Here is a 19,894-nt window from a genome sequence, read left to right on the forward strand (position 1 = left end):
AATAACACAAATTTACTTTTAACAGGGCACATCTGTTAATTGAAATGCATTCCAGGTGATTCCTAGTTGAGAGTGTGCAAAGCTGTCATCAAGGCAAAGGGTGGCTACTTTGAAGAATCTCAAATATATTTTTATTTGTTTAACACTTTTGGTTACTACATGATTCCATGTGTTATTTCATAGTGTTGATGTCTTCGCTATTATTCGACAATGTAGAAAATAGTAAAAAGAAAATAAAAACCCTTGAATGAGTAGGTGTCCAAACTTTTGACAGGTACTGTACAAATTATTAATATTTAATTCAGTGATTGCAATTATGACCCTATCCTCAGTAGCCTATTCCAGCAGGTTATTCGGAAGCACAAGCAAGCACTTCTTACCTCAAAATCACCTCGCTATTCATGTTGAATAAATGTGTCTGTTAATTTGAACTAATCGTTCACTTTACATCTTGCCTACATCTTGTCTAGACTACTGTAGACGATCTGAAATTAGATGTCAGCCTATCAGAGGCTATAGATGTAACGTGGTGCGTATGGACGGCAGAGAAGTCAGGTGCAGGAGAACGAAAACTGATTTACAACAGTGTCGTTTAATTTAATAAACATAAAAACCACCGTAAACAGAACAATCAATGAATGGGTCAAACAAAACCCGGTATAGACCAGCATAACGTGCACAAACACTACAAGAAACAATTCCGGACAAGGACATGGGGGGGAAACAGAGGGTTAAATACACAACATGTAATTGATGGACGTCGGTGACGTTGACCGCCGCCCGCACAAGGAGAGGGACCAACTTTGGCGGAAGTCGTGACAATAGACTACCTGCCTTTAGCTAAACAAACCATGGCAAAATTGAATTACAGTCAAAAACCCAGATTTTCTGTAGCCTATGCTTATTGAAGTGACAAGTAAATCTCGCAAATGGGCCATTTATAACGGTTTGTAGCCTTAACATCTGGCACATAATAACACCACAATTGCCAGAAAATAGCCCACCATTCGTTTTTTGCTTCATCCAAGTATTTCTTGCTCAGAGATTAAGATCCTCTGTCCAACTTCCATTACTCAAACTCACCTGTCGGATTTACTATAGTTATGCACATGTGCAAAGGGGATTTATTTACAATTATTAACCTGGTTCGAGCTCTGAATGCTGATTGGCTGAAAGCCGTGGTATATCAGACCATATACCACAGGTATGTATTGGGGATTTTCCAGTACATGTGTTATGCATTTTAGAGTGGTAAGCAGAATCAATATAGGCTTAACCATTATGTGTGTTGGGGTCATTAAGCTAAGGGAAGCCATCAACTAGTCCCTTGAGGTTCATTAGACATGCACTCTGAAGCCATTCATTTATTATTGTATTTATTTTAAAGTTCTAGTCTATTTGTATCAGTTTGGATCAGTTTCATTTCGGGACTTTTATTTTGAAAGCCAACTGCAAATCCTTATTGTGGCTAGCTTCACACATGTCCGTTCTTTATAGCCGTGGGGGTCGGAAATGGCGGCGAGTATTGCGAACGAAATGAAAGAAATTTAGAAAAAGTTGTTGAAACAACAGCTGTGCTGGAATGCGAATAATATGGGTGTCAGTGCTGATGGTATGGAGCGGGTGGATGAGGGTCAAGGACCGGAATGGTCGGCAGTGGAAAGACATAGGAAGAAGAGAGATCATGATACAGAAAGCAGTGGAGCGTCTAGTAAAGAAAGCATAAAGAGGGCCAAGGTAGGAAGCAAGAGTAATGATGTGTTGGGAGTGGAAAGTGGTGTTTGATGAGACCACAGGGCCTCGCTTACACCCTATCCGACTAACTAATGCCGTAGAGAAAGAGGTAGGTGAAGTGAAATTAGCTTGGTTCATTGGAAATGGTGGATTATTAATATTGTGTGGTAGCCAGGCTCTGCAAGAGAAGATTCTAAATATGGAATAGCTTAATTGGTAGAAGATTAAAAGCCATGTCCCTGGTGCTTATGCTAGATTTGAGGGGAGTCGTTACTGGGGTCCCAATATCTATCTCCGCAGATGATATGAAAGAAAATGTGAAGGAAGGCAGAGTGATTGAGGCCAAAAGGTTGATCAGTAGTTAATAGGGTCAAAGAAGTGAAAGCTTATCAGTGATGCTGAGGTTTGAGAAAGTCTTGCCGGGAAAGTGCAGATAGGATTCCTTAGTATCAATGTTAGAGAATTTGTCCCATATGAACTGCGGTGTTTTAAATGCCAATAAATGGGACATGTAGCTGCTCAGTGTAAAGGAACGATGTGCCAAGTGTGGAGGGGAACATGATTACAGTGAATGTGGAAGCAATGTAAAGGTTAAGTGCTGTACTTGTGGGGGAGAACACAGTGCAGCATTTGGTGGATGCCAGGTACACTCTGTACCGACACCCCTCTGTATACATATACAGTGCCTTGCAAAAGTATTCGGCCCCCTTGAACTTTGCGACCTTTTGCCACATTTCAGGCTTCAAACATAAATATTTAAAACTGTATTTTTTTGTGAAGAATCAACAACAACCCACTTGTTGTTGATTCTTCACAAAAAAATGAAGTGGAACGACATTTATTGGATATTTCAAACTTTTTTAACAAATCAAAAACTGAAAAATTGGGCGTGCAAAATTATTCAGCCCCCTTAAGTTAATACTTTGTAGCGCCACCTTTTGCTGCGATTACAGCTGTAAGTCGCTTGGGGTATGTCTCTATCAGTTTTGCACATCGAGAGACTGAAATGTTTTCCCATTCCTCCTTGCAAAACAGCTCGAGCTCAGTGAGGTTGGATGGAGAGCATTTGTGAACAGCAGTTTTCAGTTCTTTCCACAGATTCTCGATTGGATTCAGGTCTGGACTTTGACTTGGCCATTCTAACACCTGGATATGTTTATTTTTGAACCATTCCATTGTAGATTTTGCTTTATGTTTTGGATCATTGTCTTGTTGGAAGACAAATCTCCGTCCCAGTCTCAGGTCTTTTGCAGACTCCATCAGGTTTTCTTCCAGAATGGTCCTGTATTTGGCTCCATCCATCTTCCCATCAATTTTAACCATCTTCCCTGTCCCTGCTGAAGAAAAGCAGGCCCAAACCATGACGCTGCCACCACCATGTTTGACAGTGGGGATGGTGTGTTCAGGGTGATGAGCTGTGTTGCTTTTACGCCAAACATAACGTTTTGCATTGTTGCCAAAAAGTTCAATTTTGGTTTCATCTGACCAGAGCACCTTCTTCCACATGTTTGGTGTGTCTCCCAGGTGGCTTGTGGCAAACTTTAAACAACACTTTTTATGGATATCTTTAAGAAATGGCTTTCTTCTTGCCACTCTTCCATAAAGGCCAGATTTGTGCAATATACGACTGATTGTTGTCCTATGGACAGTCTCCCACCTCAGCTGTAGATCTCTGCAGTTCATCCAGAGTGATCATGGGCCTCTTGGCTGCATCTCTGATCAGTCTTCTCCTTGTATGAGCTGAAAGTTTAGAGGGACGGCCAGGTCTTGGTAGATTTGCAGTGGTCTGATACTCCTTCCATTTCAATATTATCGCTTGCACAGTGCTCCTTGGGATGTTTAAAGCTTGGGAAATCTTTTTGTATCCAAATCCGGCTTTAAACTTCTTCACAACAGTATCTCGGACCTGCCTGGTGTGTTCCTTGTTCTTCATGATGCTCTCTGCGCTTTTAACGGACCTCTGAGACTATCACAGGTGCATTTATACGGAGACTTGATTACACACAGGTGGATTGTATTTATCATCATTAGTCATTTAGGTCAACATTGGATCATTCAGAGATCCTCACTGAACTTCTGGAGAGAGTATAATAATAATAATAATAATTTTGCACGCCCAATTTTTCAGTTTTTGATTTGTTAAAAAAGTTTGAAATATCCAATAAATGTCGTTCCACTTCATGATTGTGTCCCACTTGTTGTTGATTCTTCACAAAAAAATACAGTTTTATATCTTTACGTTTGAAGCCTGAAATGTGGCAAAAGGTCGCAAAGTTCAAGGGGGCCGAATACTTTCGCAAGGCACTGTATATATATATATATTTTTTTTTTACTGCTGCTTTTTAATTACTTGTTACTATTATCTCTTGTTCTTATCCATATTGTTAACCCTGCACTGTTGGTTAGGGGCTCGTAAGTAAGTATTTCACTGTAAGGTCTCTACACCTGTTGTATTCAGCGCATGTGACTAATACATTTGATTTGATCAGTCATGATGCATCATATGCAGAGGCCGAATAACTACAGTGCAGACTGATGGAGCTTACATGGATGTACCTGTGTGGTGTCAAAGGACACTGATAATTAATAAAGTTGACTTCATAACTTTTATTGGTAAAGTTATTAACATGACTCGGGTTGTGGAAAGCAGAAATGTCAGGTTGAAGGTTATTGTGGAGATGGAAAAATGCTCTGCTCAGAAATGCGAGCGCTTGATAAGGACGAATTTACGAACGATGAAAGGTTCCCAAATAAAGATGGCTGAAAACAGAGAAGGCGTGACTGCTCTCTTTTGCTTAGTAAACAATGTAGTTTCATCTATTTTTTAGACTGGCTGACAGCGACAGTGTTGAAGACAATGTAAGATCAACACATTGGCCTTGCAACTTAACTTGCATTTGGCGTGACCGTCTGTCACTAACCTTGTTTAGCTACAGTAACATCAAGCTAACTAACTAGCCAGCTAGCTAACGTTAGCAAGTGCAATCAGCTGATTGTCAGCTGGAATGGCAATAGCTAGAGTAGTATAACGGAACTTACTTAGCTATTAACATATCAGGCTATTCTAGACAGATACAGTAACTAGCTTGCTACAGTAGTCTTTCATGTTTTTTTTAAGAGTATGGCACTGCCAACATTGACATGAAAATCCGGATTATGTTAACACCCAATCCGCAATTTACACACACACGGATTCTAGACTATGCCGAAAAGTGTACCTGTGCGATTGATGACTTCAAAATGCACATCAGACTGAAAATGAGCACCTTCCAAACCCTCTGCGAGGAAACAGCTACCCAAATAACCAACCAGGCAGTCGGTCGGCCATCCATTGTAGCAGACTAACAGCTCATGATTGTTCTGTGGTTACTAGGAAATCAGGGGTCATTCAGGTGAATATTGTTGTGCCATTATAAACCAATCATGATCATGGATGTGATCAGGTACAGAACTTGACACAATTATGCCCAAATCTACAGTACCACACACAACGTCATAACGAGCCAACTCCATCACAGCAAGCTACCGTAGTCCATACACGTGCACAGATCAACAACATACAATTATAGACCTAGCTACTTTAAACACTGTAATAAGTTGTCATAATGTCCAGACAACGGGTAATCAGGGCCACAAGACTGTTACTCACGCATTTAAAAATATATAATAAAATGAACGGCAAGCCATCTGCAATAAAACGTTTTATTTTCATGGTATTACATAATTTGGCAGATCATGATTGGTAGTACATTCCAGCACAGTAGGTGGCGGCATGCACTTTAAACGTTTGTTTGTGGACCGCCATGATAGCATAGAAGAAGAATAAGGTTCTTTCTTTCAGGCGTCGTGAGGCCAGCTAGCGATTAGCAATGGATACAAAAATATCTGGGAAGAGTTTTCGCGTGAGCGACGGAGACTGGATTTGCCCTGATAAGAAGTAAGTTAACGAACAAGCTACATTTTGAGCAGACATGTTGTTGAAGCATTCAAATAAAATGTTAGGCTTGCTGTGTCTAGCTTTCACCACATGTTAGCGAAACGTGAATTAGCTAGCTAACGTTACAAAGGACAAGGCCCAAAACTATTTGATATTTTAGCTACTTTGATACTAAAATCTAAAATGACTAACGGTAGTTATAGCTAGCAACAATTATAGTTGCTAACGTATCTCGTTAGCTGTATTGTTAACCAGAACTCACTAGCTAGCCAGCTAACGTTACGTGTGTGCAGCCAGTGCATATAAAATCGTTTGCGAGCCTAACTCCCCTTGATGTGTGGTGCAGCTTGTTGGGCAACTAACCCCGATGTTCAATGAAAGAAGGATGGCTTGCTAGCACACACTAGCGACACTTCCTAGTGTTGGCTAGTTAGTTAACTAACGTTAGTTATGTCAACACTGGTTTAATTTTAGCCAGTGTGCCAATGATAAGTGGGGGTTTAACTTTAGATGGTGGCTCGCTATTGTTGGTCAATTATTTGTCCACTCGACACAATTTTACAGTTATACTTTAGTCATTTAGCAGACGCTTTTATCCAGAGTGACTTACAGTACCGAGTGCATACATTTTCCCCGTGAGAATCGAACCCACAACCCTGGCGTTGCAAGTGACATTCTCTACTAAGTGGCCCACACTGTACGATAACATTTTCTCTATCACTAATTCAAGTAATACAGGCTAGCTAGCTAACCAATTCGTATTGAAAAAAAAAAATAATAATCCTAGGCCCCGGGGCTTTCCTCTTCCCAGCACACAATTGTCTATTAACAAATCCGTGTACCAACATTTGTCCGACCGCCTTGGTTCGGTCTTATGTAGCAAAATTTGAAACTGTGTTTACATTGGATAAAAGCAGAGACACAGAGCTACACAATTGTATTTCATATACTTCATTAGAGTAACAATGGGAAAGTAAATTCTGCTTTGAAAGATGATAAACTTTTAACCTCACTTCTGAAAAAGTGGCCTTTGGATTTTTTGGGGTACCTACTGAAGCGCTCTTCATTGTGTACACCCATTCAGCATCGTTCACACCCTCTAAGCTTTAGCCCTCACCCAAACGGACCATTTTACTCGCCCTAGTAGAACTGGTTAGGCTGTTTTCGTGTTATCCAGAGTGTTGGTGACTAACTGCTGCTGGCAACAATTTAATTACGATTTTTAGCCGACGTTTACTGACACTGGACATATTCAATGGGTGTTGAGTGTACGTAAATTTGTTATTCTGCGTTCTAGCACACTTGGATGCGAGTGCTCTTAAATAGGAGTAGATGGCCAAACTGAATTTATGAACGCACCCAAAAGGGTTACATGCATAGTGGAATCTTTTGTTAGTTAGCTAAACAATGAACCATAATCCCAACTCATGTTACTACCCTGCATGAATTTGCAGGTCGCTAACCAACCAGGTTCAATGTTAGCTAGCTAACATTAGGCTATAACTAGCCAAGCAAATGGCTCTGAGATACGAATAATAAGATCATAGACGTAATGTTAGTGAGACAGCCAGCTAATGTTAACTAGCTAACGGTACATTTGAAATTAACTTTCACTTTGTCTGTTAGAAATGTGTAATATCTGAATGTAGACTCTTACCCGTATACATCATGGGTGGACTCATCTCCTGTCGGATTCCGTGGTTGCCCTTAGTTTCAAGATGTAATCCGGAGATGGAGAAAACACCTATCATACTCGAATTCCACTGTTTTCAAAACTTGGTCCTCCAGAAAGTGGAGAGCAACACTTATGCAGTTTTACAACGTTTTTTTTATTTTTTAAATGCCGCACTAGACAGGATTACCTTGACATACTGACCAGCTTGCTATAATGCAGAGCAATCCAAACTCATCTAGGCATGTCCAGCCCACTCATTATCTCAGCCAATCATGGCTAGTGGGAACTTTGCTGCCTTTTTCTGTGGCTAAACCAACTAGGCTTGTAATTTGCCATTTACAGATGGCATACAAGTTTGTTATTAAGGCACATGAAATTTCACATGTTTGAGAAGGCATTTCTGCCAATTTTTTAAATGTTTGATCATTTTACGTTCCTGCGTAAAAAATATGTGTTTTTGTTTTTTGGGCATAGGGCTTGGGCTCAACTCCCACATAACCAGTCACATTTATTTATTATGCAATGGATTATTTTTATTAATCAGTTATCTAATCAAGGCAGGGCCCCCCCACTTACCCACGTGTGGGCCCCCTACCTCATCTCCCCATCTGACAATTAGCAGAGCGGCAGCAGCTGTCTACACTTTTTGAGACAGGCTCCTGAATCCTCCTGTGGTTGGCGGTTGCTATATATGTGTGTGTATATAGATATACATGCATACGTGTGTGTATATATCACACACAGTGCATTCGGAAAAGTATTCAGACCCCTTCATTTGTGACTCATTTCAGGAAACTAGGATTATGTCGAGGGTCACTACTTCACAGGAGAGCAGTTTGAACCCAAAATGTATTATTATTATTTTTTGCAGAAATGCTTTCTAGAACATGTGAACTTTCATGTGCCTTAAAACCTCTAATGGATAGGGGAGACGCTAGCGTCTCAACTGGCCAATAGCTGGGGGAAATGCAGAGCGCCAGATTCAAATAAAATGCTATAAAATTAAAACTTTCATTAAATCACACATGTAAGATACTCAATTAAAGCTACACTCGTTGTGAATCCAGCCAACATGTCAGATTTTAAAAATGCTTTTCGGCGAAAGCATAAGAAGCTATTATCTGAAATCTGACCCTGCACCATCTGCACTAGCAGTAAACAAAGGAGCTAGCATAGCAGGCGCTACACAAAACGCTGAAATAAAATATAAAACATGCATTACCTTTGACAAGCTTCTTTTGTTGGCACTCCAATATGTCCCATAAACATCACAATTGGTTCTTTTGCTCGATTTATTCCATCCATATATATCGGAATTGTCCATTTATAAAGCGCGTTTGATCCAGATAAAAACAGCTTACAAAAACGCAACGTCACTAGAAAATATTTTAAAAGGTGCCTATAAACTTTGCCAAAATATTTCAAACTACTTTTGTAATACAACGTTAGGTATTTATAAACGTTAATAATCAATCAAATTGTAGACGGGGCAATCTGTATTCAATACAGGAAAGGAAAGAAACCAGCACTGCTTTTCACGTCTTGCGCAACTCACAAAAGTGTTCCGAGTTGACCTACTTCTTCATAGCACAAAATAATAACATCAACCATATTCCAAAGACTGGCGACATCCAGTGGAAGCGGTAGGAACTGAAAATAGGTTCCTATTAAATATCCAATGGCAAAGACAATATAGGGAACAGAGAGAAAATAAATAAACATCTTTACAGTTAGTCCTCTGGGTTTTGCCTGCTACATAAGTTCTGTTATACTCACAGACATGAGTCAAACAGTTTTAGAAACTTCAGAGTGTTTTCTATCCAAATATATGAATAATATGCATGTCTTATATTCTTGGCATGAGTAGCAGGAAGTTGAAATTGGGCACGCTATTTATCCAAAAGTGAAAATTCTGCCCCCTAGCTTTAAGAGGTTTAAAGGCACAGTCAACTTAGTGTAAGTAAACTTCTGACCCACTAGAATTGTGATGCAGTGAATTATAAGTGAAATCTGTCTGTAAACAATTGTTGGAAAAATGACGTGTCATGCACAAAGTAGATGTCCTAACCGACATGCCAAAACTATAGTTTGTTAACAAGAAATTTGTGGAGTGGATGAAAAACGAGTTTTAATGACCACAACCTCCGTGCATGTTAACTTCCGACTTCAACTGTATATAGGGCATCAGCCTGTAATGTGATAGTGATGTCTATTTAATTCTGATGGCCTTGAGCTTGAAGCTGTTTTCAGTTTCTCGGTCCCAGCTTTGATGCACCTTACAGGTGACAACCTCATGAAGCTGGTTGAGATAATTCCAAGAGTGTGCATTGCTTTTATCAAGGCAACGGTTGGCTACTTTGAAGATTCTCAAATTTAACAACTATCTAGATTTGTTGAAACCTTTTTTGTTGATGTTAGGTTTTACTACATGATTCCATATGTGTTATTTCAGTTTTGATGTCTAGTAGTAAAGATAAAAACCCTTGAATGAGGTGTCCAAATTTGACTGGTACTGTGGGGCGTGTTCAAAAGTTTGGGGTCACTTAGAAATGTCCTTGTTTTTGAAAGAAAAGCAATTGTTTTTGGTCCATTAAAATACCATCAAATTGATCAGAAATACAGTGTAGATGTTATTCATGTTGTAAATGACTATTGTAGCTGGAAACGACTGATTACATTTTTTTTTTTATATCTACGTAGGCGTACAGAGGCCCATTATCAGCAACCATCACTCCTGTGTTCCAATGGCACGTTGTTAGCTAATCCAAATTTATCCTTTTAAAAGGCTAATTGATCATTAGAAAATTATTTTGCAATTATGTTAGCACAGCTGAACTTAAGCTAATTAAAGAAGCAATAAAACTGGCCGCCTTTAGACTAGTTGAGTATCTGGATCATCAGCATTTGTGGGTTTGATTACAGGCTCAAAATGGCCAGAAACGAATACCTTTCTTCTGAAACTCGTCAGTCTATTCTTGTTCTGAGAATTATAGGCTATTCCATGCGAGAAATTGCCAAGAAACTGAAGATCTCGTACAACACAGGGCAGCCTAGTGGTTAGAGCGTTGGACTAGTAACCGGAAGGTTGCGAGTTCAAACCCCCGAGCTGACAAGGTACAAATCTGTCGTTCTGCCCCTGAACAGGCAGTTAACCCACTGTTCCCAGGCCGTCATTGAAAATAAGAATTTGTTCTTAACTGACTTGCCTGGTTAAATAAAGGTAATTTAAAAAATAAAAACAAATTTAAACACTGTACTAATCCCTTCACAGAACAGCGTAAACTGGCTCTAACCAGAATAGAATGGGAGGACAAGTACATTGGTGTCTAGTTTGAGAAACGGATGCCTCACAAGTCCTCAACTGGTAGCTTCATTAAATAGTACCCGCAAAACACCAGTCTGAACGTCAACACTGAAGAGGCGACTCTGGGATGCTGGCTTCTAGGCAGGGGTTTGTTATGATCAAATAGCCTTTTTAAAATGAAAGCTTTAGATTAGCTAACACAACGTGCCATTGGAACACATGAGTGATTGTTGCTGATAATGGGCCTCTGTACGCCTTTGTAGATGTTCCATTAAAAGTCTGCTGTTTCCAGCTACAATAGTTATTAACAATATCTACACTTTCTAATCAATTTGATGGTATTTTAATGGACAAAATTGTGCTTCTTTCAAAAACAAGGACATTTTTAAGTGATTCCTCTTCTTCCTCCTCACTGGCTTCAGACCCAGTAAACCCCTGCATTATATGGCCATGGCCTCAAGGAGTGTTGATTGACATTCTGTGTTTCAAAATGCAGAAGTATCGATCCAAATTATAAAATAAATGGCTTCACTGTCCTGTCTCTGTACAGTAAAATAAATGTTGTATTGTGCTTTATGTAGAGTGTCCAAAAACGCAGGAACATTTTACCCATTGTTCAAAAGAGTTGTTTTTGATTGGACATGTGCTCATTTTGAAACATTATTTTCCTCTAGGTGTGGAAATGTGAACTTTGCAAGAAGAACGAGCTGTAATAGATGTGGCAGTGGTAAGTTATGTCTCTATGACCCAGTACTACACTTACTACCCTGTCATGACTCTTTACACTTGTCAAGATGAATCGCTCCACAAATGTACAATCGTTTGGTTGGAGGAATAGAGATTCATTGTGATGAGTCTTACAGTTGTAAATGCTGGTTCTCTTGATGTCAGTCAGCCTATAAAGAAATCTGTGAGTCCATCAGAAAAGTAACCACTGACAATTCATGTTAGGCGGTTTCAAGGAATAACATGACCAGGATTTGTTTCACTGACTTCGGAGTCAAAGGATTGTCACACCAATGTGAATCCCTATCTATCCAAAACAGAAAAGACAACGGAGGCAAAGATGATGAAGGCAGGAGGGACAGAGATTGGCAAGACCCTGGCTGAGAAGAGTCGGGGCCTCTTTAGTGCAAACGATTGGCAGTGTAAAACGTAAGTGATTAGCTAACTCTTCATTAAACTTTGACACGTGCATGGTGGATCTTGACACGGGTTATGCTTTGACTGTGTCTGATAAGCACATGATTGTATTCCTTTTTAATATATAGCTGCGGCAATGTGAACTGGGCCAGGAGGTCTGAGTGCAACATGTGTAACACACCTAAATATGCCAAGCTCGAGGAGAGAACAGGTACATTACACAACACTGCCCTAGAAGTTTTCTGCCATGTTTTGAAATACATTGCCTCCTTGGATATTCCTAGTTAATTCTTAATTCCATTGCCCTTTCCTGTTATCAGGATATGGTGGAGGATTCAATGAGAGGGAGAATGTGGAGTACATTGACCGAGAGGAATCTGATGGAGAATACGACGAGGTGAATCTCTTTTAAGAAGCCACACTATGGGCTTATAACTGTCAAGTAATACTGGTTTATGATTTGGTATACTTCAGACAACAATGTATGTTGCCATTCCGTTTACACTAATACTTTTTGATTTCAATATCTGTCAGTTTGGGAGGAAAAAAAAAAAGTACCGTGGGAAACCTGGTAGCAGGTCTTCCTCGAAGGAGAGTGAAAAGAAGGCGGAACCAGTGAAACCAGAAGAGGAGGAGGAGGAGGAGGATGACGACGAAGAGGAAGGAGACCTTTCAAAATACAAACTAGATGTGAGGACATGGTCCCTGAGATGGGGAAATAAAATGCAACCTGTGCTCTGCATTAACTGAACAAGTTTGGGGGCAATATGGCTCTTTTCCATAGCTTAACATTCTTGTCCAATATCAGTATGCAGCACAATGTGGAGAACCCACATTGCATCAGAAAGCTCGCCACACGAGTTGTTAATAGGCCATATTGCAGTAAAATATTGTGCAACGTTAAAGGAAAATTTGCTTCTTATTGGTCACTTTCAGAGAGGACCTCAGTTACAAACAGGGATGGAAGTGTCCATAACCTTAAAGTTAAAAATATAATTTGTACCTAGTTAGCACCACACCGCTATATTTTGAAACCGTGATCTCTGGTTCCCCAGGATGAGGATGACGACGACGACGATGATGCGGACTTGTCAAAGTACGATCTGGATGCCAGTGGTGATGAGGGGGAGAAGGACAAGCCAGTCGCAATAAAGGATAGCACCCCAGGGTCTTCCCAATCCTCCTCGGGCTCCTCCAGCTCTCGGTCCAGGTCCAGGTAAAAGGGTACAGGTCAAGGGTAACTCCAGGCAAAATGTCAGTATCAGCTCAATATTCCTTATAACCTATTGATCCTCATGAATGATGTACTTTTGTGCTACTTTTTTTCTCCTGTTTTGTCTTTTAAGTGATTCAGTATGTGTGTGGGTTTATCCCCTAATCGTAATGTGAAAAAGGGTACTTGTGCTTATTTGTACACTGAACAAAAATCTAAACGCAACAATTTCTAAGATTTTATTGAGTTACAGTTCATATAAGGACATGTCCATTTAAATAATTTCATTAGTTCCAAATCTATGGATTTCACATGACTGGGAATACAGATACCTTTAATAAAATAAAAAAAATAGATTGGGCGTTGATCAGAAAACCAGTCCGCATCTAGTGTGACCACCATTTGCCTCATGCAGTGCGATACATCTCCTTCGCATAGAGTTGATCAGGTTGTTGATTGTGGAATGTTGTCTCACTTCTCTTCAATGGCTGTGCCAAGTTGCTGGATATTGGCGGGAACTGGGACACGCTGTTGATCCAGAACATGCCAAACATGCTCAATGGGCCACATGTCTAGTAAGTATGCAGGCCATGGAAGAACTGGGATGTTTCCAGGAGTTGTATACAGATCCTTGCGACATGGGGCCATGCATTATCATGCTGAAACATGAGTTGATGGCGGAGGATGAATGGCACGACAATGGGCTTCATGATTTCGTCACGGTATCTCTGTGCATTCAAATTGCCATTGATAAAATGCAACTGTTTGTTGTCCATATCTTATGTCTGCCCATACATGACCCCACCGCCACCATGGGGCATTCTGTTAACGACGTTGAAATCAGCAAACTGCTCAACCTACACCACGCCATACACACTGTTTGCCATTTATTTGCCCGGTACAGTTGAAACTGGGATTAATCCGAGAAGAACACACTTCTCAAATGCATAGCCATCGAATGAGCATTTGCCCACTGAAGTTGGTTATGACACAGAACTGCAGTCGGGTCAAGACCCTGGTGAGGACGACAAGATGTAATTCGGAGTTCGTTTCTGACAGTTTGTGCAGAAATTCTTCGTTGAGCAAACTCTTTCTTCAGCTGTTGGCTGACTCGTCTCAGACAATCCCGCAGGTGAAGCCGGAAGTGGAGGTCCTGGGCTGGCCTGGTTATACGTGGTCTGCGGTTGAGGCCGGTTGAACGTATTCCCAAATTCTCTAAAATGGTAGAGAAATGAACAAATTATTTGGCAACAGCTCTGGTGGAAATTCCTGCGGTCAGCATGCCAATTGCACGCTCCCTCAACTTCTGTGGCATGACACAACTGCACATTTTTGACCTTTTAGTGTCCCCAGCACAAGGTGCACCTGTGTATGATCATGCTGTTTTAATCAGTCTTGATAGCCCATCCACCTGACAAGTGTGGCATGTCTTGACAAAGGAGAAATGGTCACTAACAGGGATGTTAAAAAAAAATAAAAAATGTGTAAGCAAAATTTGAAACTTTGTATATGGAACATTTCTGGAATATTTTTCAGCTCATGAAACATGGGACCAACACTACATGTTGCGTTTATATTTTTATTAAGTATAATCTGTTTTTTGTAATTTGTTTCAAATAATGGTTTCAGATATGTTATTGATTTCTGTATTGCGGTTAATTGGTTACAAAGTGAAGGTTACTGCCATGACTTAAAAGTTGATACAACAATGTAAGATGGCATATGACATCAAAAGGCAAGGGGGGGGGGGGGGGACTGGGCATATTCACTAGTGTGCATCTTTTCATGCTTTAGAATGGTTGGTTAATGCTTGCCAGTTTAATACTTGGTTTATTGTTGATTGACCTTTTTTTTATTTTACCTTGAATTAGATACTTTAAAAAAATGAATCCCTTGTATAGTCCAGTTTTAGATAAGTTGATTTGTCACAAATGGTCCAAAGTAGCCAGTGATCATTGGTTTATGTGCAACATTGATCTCTTTTGCCATTGACTGACTGTTAGTGTAACTTGTTTCTTATCATCTATGTGCATGCCCCTTGTTTTTCACTCTTTAGATATTGTTACATTTCTTGTTTCTATTTTTCAGATCCCAATCTAGAAGCTCATCCAGTTCCAGATCTCGCTCCAGTTCCCAAGAGCGAGGCCGGTCTCGCAGGTCCAACTCCAGGTGAATGAGGTGACATGCACTCCCCTTAGGAGAGAGTGTATGTGACTGGGCAGAATGTTCCAGAAACCATGTTGCCCTATTTAAAGTGTAGAAGGGGCTGTGCATTGATGACCTCAAATCCTACAGTTTCTCCATATACGGTTCCTTCCTTGGATGTCCCCAATTTAATTATGGAAAGTGTCACAACATAATGACAAGTTTGTCCCTGTTTCTGAACAACTATTTCTATGTCCGTTGGTCTTTTTCATATCCATTTAAGGCTGCGTCCCCAGTGTTTCACTTCCTGTGCATTCGGAAAGTATTCAGACCCCTTGACCTTTTCCACATTTTGTTACGTAATAGCCTTATTCTAAAAAGGATTAAATAGTTTTTTTCCTCATCAGTCTACACTCAATACCCCATAATGACAGAGCAAAAATAGGTTGTTATTAAATGCACTAAAAATAAACTGATATCACATTTACATAAGTATTCAGACCCTTTACCAAGTACTTTGTTGAAGCACCTTTGGCAGCGATTACAGCCTAGAGTCTTCTTGGGTATGACGCTACAAGTTTGGCACACCTGTATTTGGGGAGGTTCTCCCTTCTCTGCAGATCCTCTCAAGCTCTGTCGGGGTGGATGGGGAGCGTCGATGCACAGCTATTTTCAGGTTTCTCCAGAGATGTTCAATCAGCTTCAAGTCCGGGCTCTGGCTGGACCACTCAAGGACATTGAGACTTGTCCCAAAACCATTTCTGTGTTGTCTTGGCTGTGTGCTTAGGGTTGTTGTCCTGTTGGAAGGCCTTCCAACACGCCCTGATTGCTCTGGTGCAGGTTTTCATCAAGGATCTCTTTTTTTTTATTTACATTTTTATATACATATTTAACCTTTTAACTAGGCAAGTCAGTTAAGAACAAATTCTTATTTACAATGACGGCCTATTGTGCTCCGCCCTATGGGACTCCAAATCACGGCTGGTTGTGTTACAGCCTGGATTCAACCCAGGGTGTCTGTAGTGACGCCTCTAGCACTGAGATGCAGTGCCTTAGACCGCTGCGTCACTTGGGAGCCCTGTACTTTGCTATGTTCATATTTCCCTCAATCCTGACTAGTCTCCCAGTCCCTGCTGCTGAAAAACATCCCCACAGCATGATGTTGCCACCACCATGCTTCTCCGTCTTGGTGGTTCAAAACTTCTTCCGTTTTAAGAATGGAGGCCACTGTGTTCTTGGGGCCCTTCAATGCTGCAGAATTTTTTTTTGCTACCCTTCCCCAGATCTGTGCCTCGACACAATCCTGTCTCGGAACACTATGGACATCATGGTTTACTTTTTGCTCTGACATGTCCTGTCAACTCTGGGACCTTATATAGACAGGTGTGTGCCTTTCCAAATCATGTCCAACCAATTGAATTTACCACAGGTGGACTCCAGTCAAGTTGTAGAAAAGTCTCAAGGATGATCAATGGAAACAGGATGCACCTGAGCTCAATTTCGAGTCTCATAGCAAAAAGTCTGAATACTTATGTAAATAAGGTATTTCTGTTTTTATAAATTTGCAAACATTATTTATTTTTTTAAACGTTCGCTTTGTCGTTGTTGGTTATTGTGTATAGATTGATGGAAATGTGTTTATTCAATTTTAGATTAAGGCTGTAATGTAACAAAATGTGGATAAAGTTAAGGGGTCTGAATAGTTTCCGTATGCACTGTACCTGGTTTGTTATTGTTTTTGCCTCACTGATTACTTGATTTATCTCTACAAAAGCTCCAGGTCTGGAAAGGCCTCTTCTCCCAGGAAGAGGACTCGCTCGCCCTCCTCCTCACCAGAGAGAGAAAAGAAGCGTAGTCGCTCCAGGTCCTCATCTGGAGAGAGGAAAAAAAGGCGCTCTAGATCACGATCGTCCGAAAGGTTTGGGTTTCTGTGGAATACCGCAAATGGTGTACTGAATATTAGCCTTGCCATCTACTACCCTTTTCACTACGAGAGTCAAGATTTTGATGTGACTTACTACAGTACCTTATCTTAATGCTGTAATATCAGGTGCATGTGTTGAATTTAAGCCTTAGTTAGAGGGTCGTGCCTGTCCACCCTACTCACCTCTCTGGTATTTTGTTTCGTTTCAGGCGCCGTGGCCAGTCCTCTGGATCTTCCCATTCTGGCTCAAGTTCAAAACAGAAATAAGTTTAAAGCAACCCGTAAAACGGGAAAAAGGAATCTTAATGCCAGTGAATGATGTTTAAAAAAAAGAAAGAAACAGGACAGATCCGTTCATTATGCTGTTCATTTTACCAGAGCTTTGCAGTACACAACAAATATTTTCCTTAAAAAAAGAAAATAGTGACATGTCTCTTTTTACCATTCATTACATGCTGCCTTTTTAGAGCTCACTAAGCTCCCTGTCTGTATCAACGTGTGTAACTTTAGGTGTTCAATAGGCTTATGGTGTCTGGTCCTTTTTGTTGTTGTTGTCGAAACAGAATAATATTGTGAAGAGGCAACATCCAATTTTAATCCAAACTGCACAATATCATGGCAGGAAACATTTTAATCCAGTCATTGTTAGGTTTTGAGAAATGAAAATAGCATAGAATGAACTTTCATTTTTTACCAAGGATGTTTTACAGATGTTGGTCTTAACCCCTGATTTTCAGTGATTCGGGAACATTCTTGTGTGTGTGTGTGAAATTGTATAAGTGAGGCAAAAATGACCAACTCGGGTCTGTAAAACCATCTTGAAATATCTATTGTGTTCACCAATAAGCTTGCTAAACTAATTTGATGTCCTGTTAAGTCTTTTCTATGTTTTGAGGTAAAGTGAAGGTAAGTATTTTTCTTTACTTTCTGATATTTCTTGTTTTAAATAAGTGCAAGGTATTCCAATGGTGTTTTAGGCTTAAGAAATAACCCTAAATGATGTGGTACTGACAGTTGTTAGGACACCAATGACAGTTGAGGTAAAACTAAGTATATGTCTTACAGTAATTCATGTTTAGAGCCTATAAAATCACTACTCAACTTTGGTAAGTGTGTATGTGAAACTCAACAGGATTTCATGAAATTACTTTTTCTATTGTGAAAGCTAAAATCTTTTTGCTTTGTTTCTCTGCTCTGTTGTATACTCAAACAGTTCATGATTACTGTGCAGTAAGGATTAATTTAAAAACATATTTTTTTCTCTTCAAAATGACAGTATCAATAGAATGTGTTAAGATCTCGATCTCTAAAAATAAACAAATGTAAGCAGCATGAATAAAATCCCGTCAATCATTGCCGTGCTATTTTTAAATGCAAAACTCACGGTGTGAATGTCAGGAGACTATTTTTAAATGACAGTAGTGTGCCCGATCTAGGCCTGTGTAAACGTAATACGGTGGGAAATGTATCTCTGGTTGTCGCAATAATCACCTACCACAGGTGACTGAGCGTTATATGTGATCCATGATGCACGCGGATGCATCCTCGTGGGGAAAGTATGCAAATTATTGGCGCTTTCAAGACAACCGGGAACTCGGAAAAAAAAGAGTTCAAATCACGATCAGTGATCTTCAAGTCGGAAAGTCAGCGCTCTGGAAAGATGCCCGAGTTTCCGATTTGAGAATCCGAGTTGGATGACTTCAAAAGTCAGATTTCCCAGTTTTGAACCCCACTGTCCAGGAATTTCAAATGCCACCCTCTACTGACCTTGAGGGCACTACTATAATCAAAGCACATAATATTACGGATTAATCCTATTTTATTGACGTTCAGTCTTGTCTTTTAGGTGGCACTTAAAATACTAGCAGACTAAATTATGGAGCCCACTGTTAATTTTCAGACCAGATCATATCGTCCAGGAGGCTATGTAGAAAAGCACTACAGGGTTAGGAATCTGGGTTTACCTTACCAACTATTGTCAATACTGCTGTTACGGCTGGGAGGTACTTAAAAAAAATGTCTAAATAAAAAGTTACGTGCAACTGAAAAAATGCCTTGTCTGGAAATAATATTGTTTTTGACCAAGTGCGTATGCGCCAAATCCATCTATTCCTCACCTACAATATTACATTAAAATACACAAAGCTTATCTAGAAATATACAATCACTGTAAAAACGTACTCTATATTGTCTACTTAATCTACTTGCATGAAATATTGCATTACGTGTATCATGGATGAAACAACAGATTGATGATGCATTTATATACTGTTGTAGGTGATAAAATCAATTACCTTTCCTACTTCTATATCAGCCGACCTGTGTGTGGCAGCAATGAGGGATTTTATTGGAGGTGCAGAAGAGGTGGAGTTTGCACAGCACACTTGATCAATAACAATACCTCTTTCTATTTAGACCTTTTTTGGGAGTACATAACAGCAGTAATGATATTTGCTCAGTGAAACGCCATTCTTGATAAATACCAAAAAAATTGACATTAAGCTTAAAGCTGGTGCATGGCATGTTGAATAAATGTTTCCTGGGTTTAAAGGAGAATTGCCATATTCAACATCTCCTCTAAACCCAGATTCTGGTTCATTTTCAGGGCAGAAAATGGCATTAAGAAGGATATAGGTTGCTTCATTTTCTTAAATGCAACAACTAGGCCTAGGCTTGCCCATGGCTCTGAAGTATCCTAGGTCGGTGATTTTCAACCATTGGACCAAGGGGCCTCGGGACCTTTACAAAAAAAAATATCAACAGCAAGGCCAAAATGTCTAATTTAATGCAAGAACTGACTGGCATAGTGTAATTCCATA

General features: G+C 40.0%; 1 protein-coding gene across 1 annotated transcript; it reads left to right on the top strand.

The window, feature by feature from the left end:
- Positions 1-1,662: 1,662 nt before the first annotated feature.
- zranb2 (zinc finger, RAN-binding domain containing 2) lies at positions 1,663-18,416 on the top strand. The gene is made up of 10 exons (XM_021599791.3): positions 1,663-5,671; positions 11,325-11,377; positions 11,697-11,805; positions 11,922-12,004; positions 12,114-12,190; positions 12,328-12,483; positions 12,849-13,009; positions 15,095-15,175; positions 16,926-17,069; positions 17,285-18,416. The coding sequence occupies exons 1-10, from the start codon at positions 5,604-5,606 to the stop codon at positions 17,340-17,342; spliced, it is 990 nt and encodes a 329-aa protein (XP_021455466.2). The 5' UTR covers positions 1,663-5,603; the 3' UTR covers positions 17,343-18,416.
- The last annotated feature ends 1,478 nt before the right edge of the window (positions 18,417-19,894 follow it).

Source organism: Oncorhynchus mykiss, chromosome 4, assembly GCF_057628025.1.
Source record: "Oncorhynchus mykiss isolate SJ-2025 chromosome 4, ASM5762802v1, whole genome shotgun sequence".
NCBI lineage: Eukaryota > Metazoa > Chordata > Actinopteri > Salmoniformes > Salmonidae > Oncorhynchus > Oncorhynchus mykiss.

Coding starts and splice junctions, on each gene's coding strand:
- zranb2 (XM_021599791.3), top strand. CDS start 5,604: ATGGATACAAAAATATCTGGGAAGAGTTTTCGCGTGAGCGACGGAGAC. Junction 11,806..11,921: donor AACGATTGGCAGTGTAAAAC/GTAAGTGATTAG, acceptor TTTAATATATAG/CTGCGGCAATGTGAACTGGG. Junction 17,070..17,284: donor AGATCACGATCGTCCGAAAG/GTTTGGGTTTCT, acceptor GTTTCGTTTCAG/GCGCCGTGGCCAGTCCTCTG.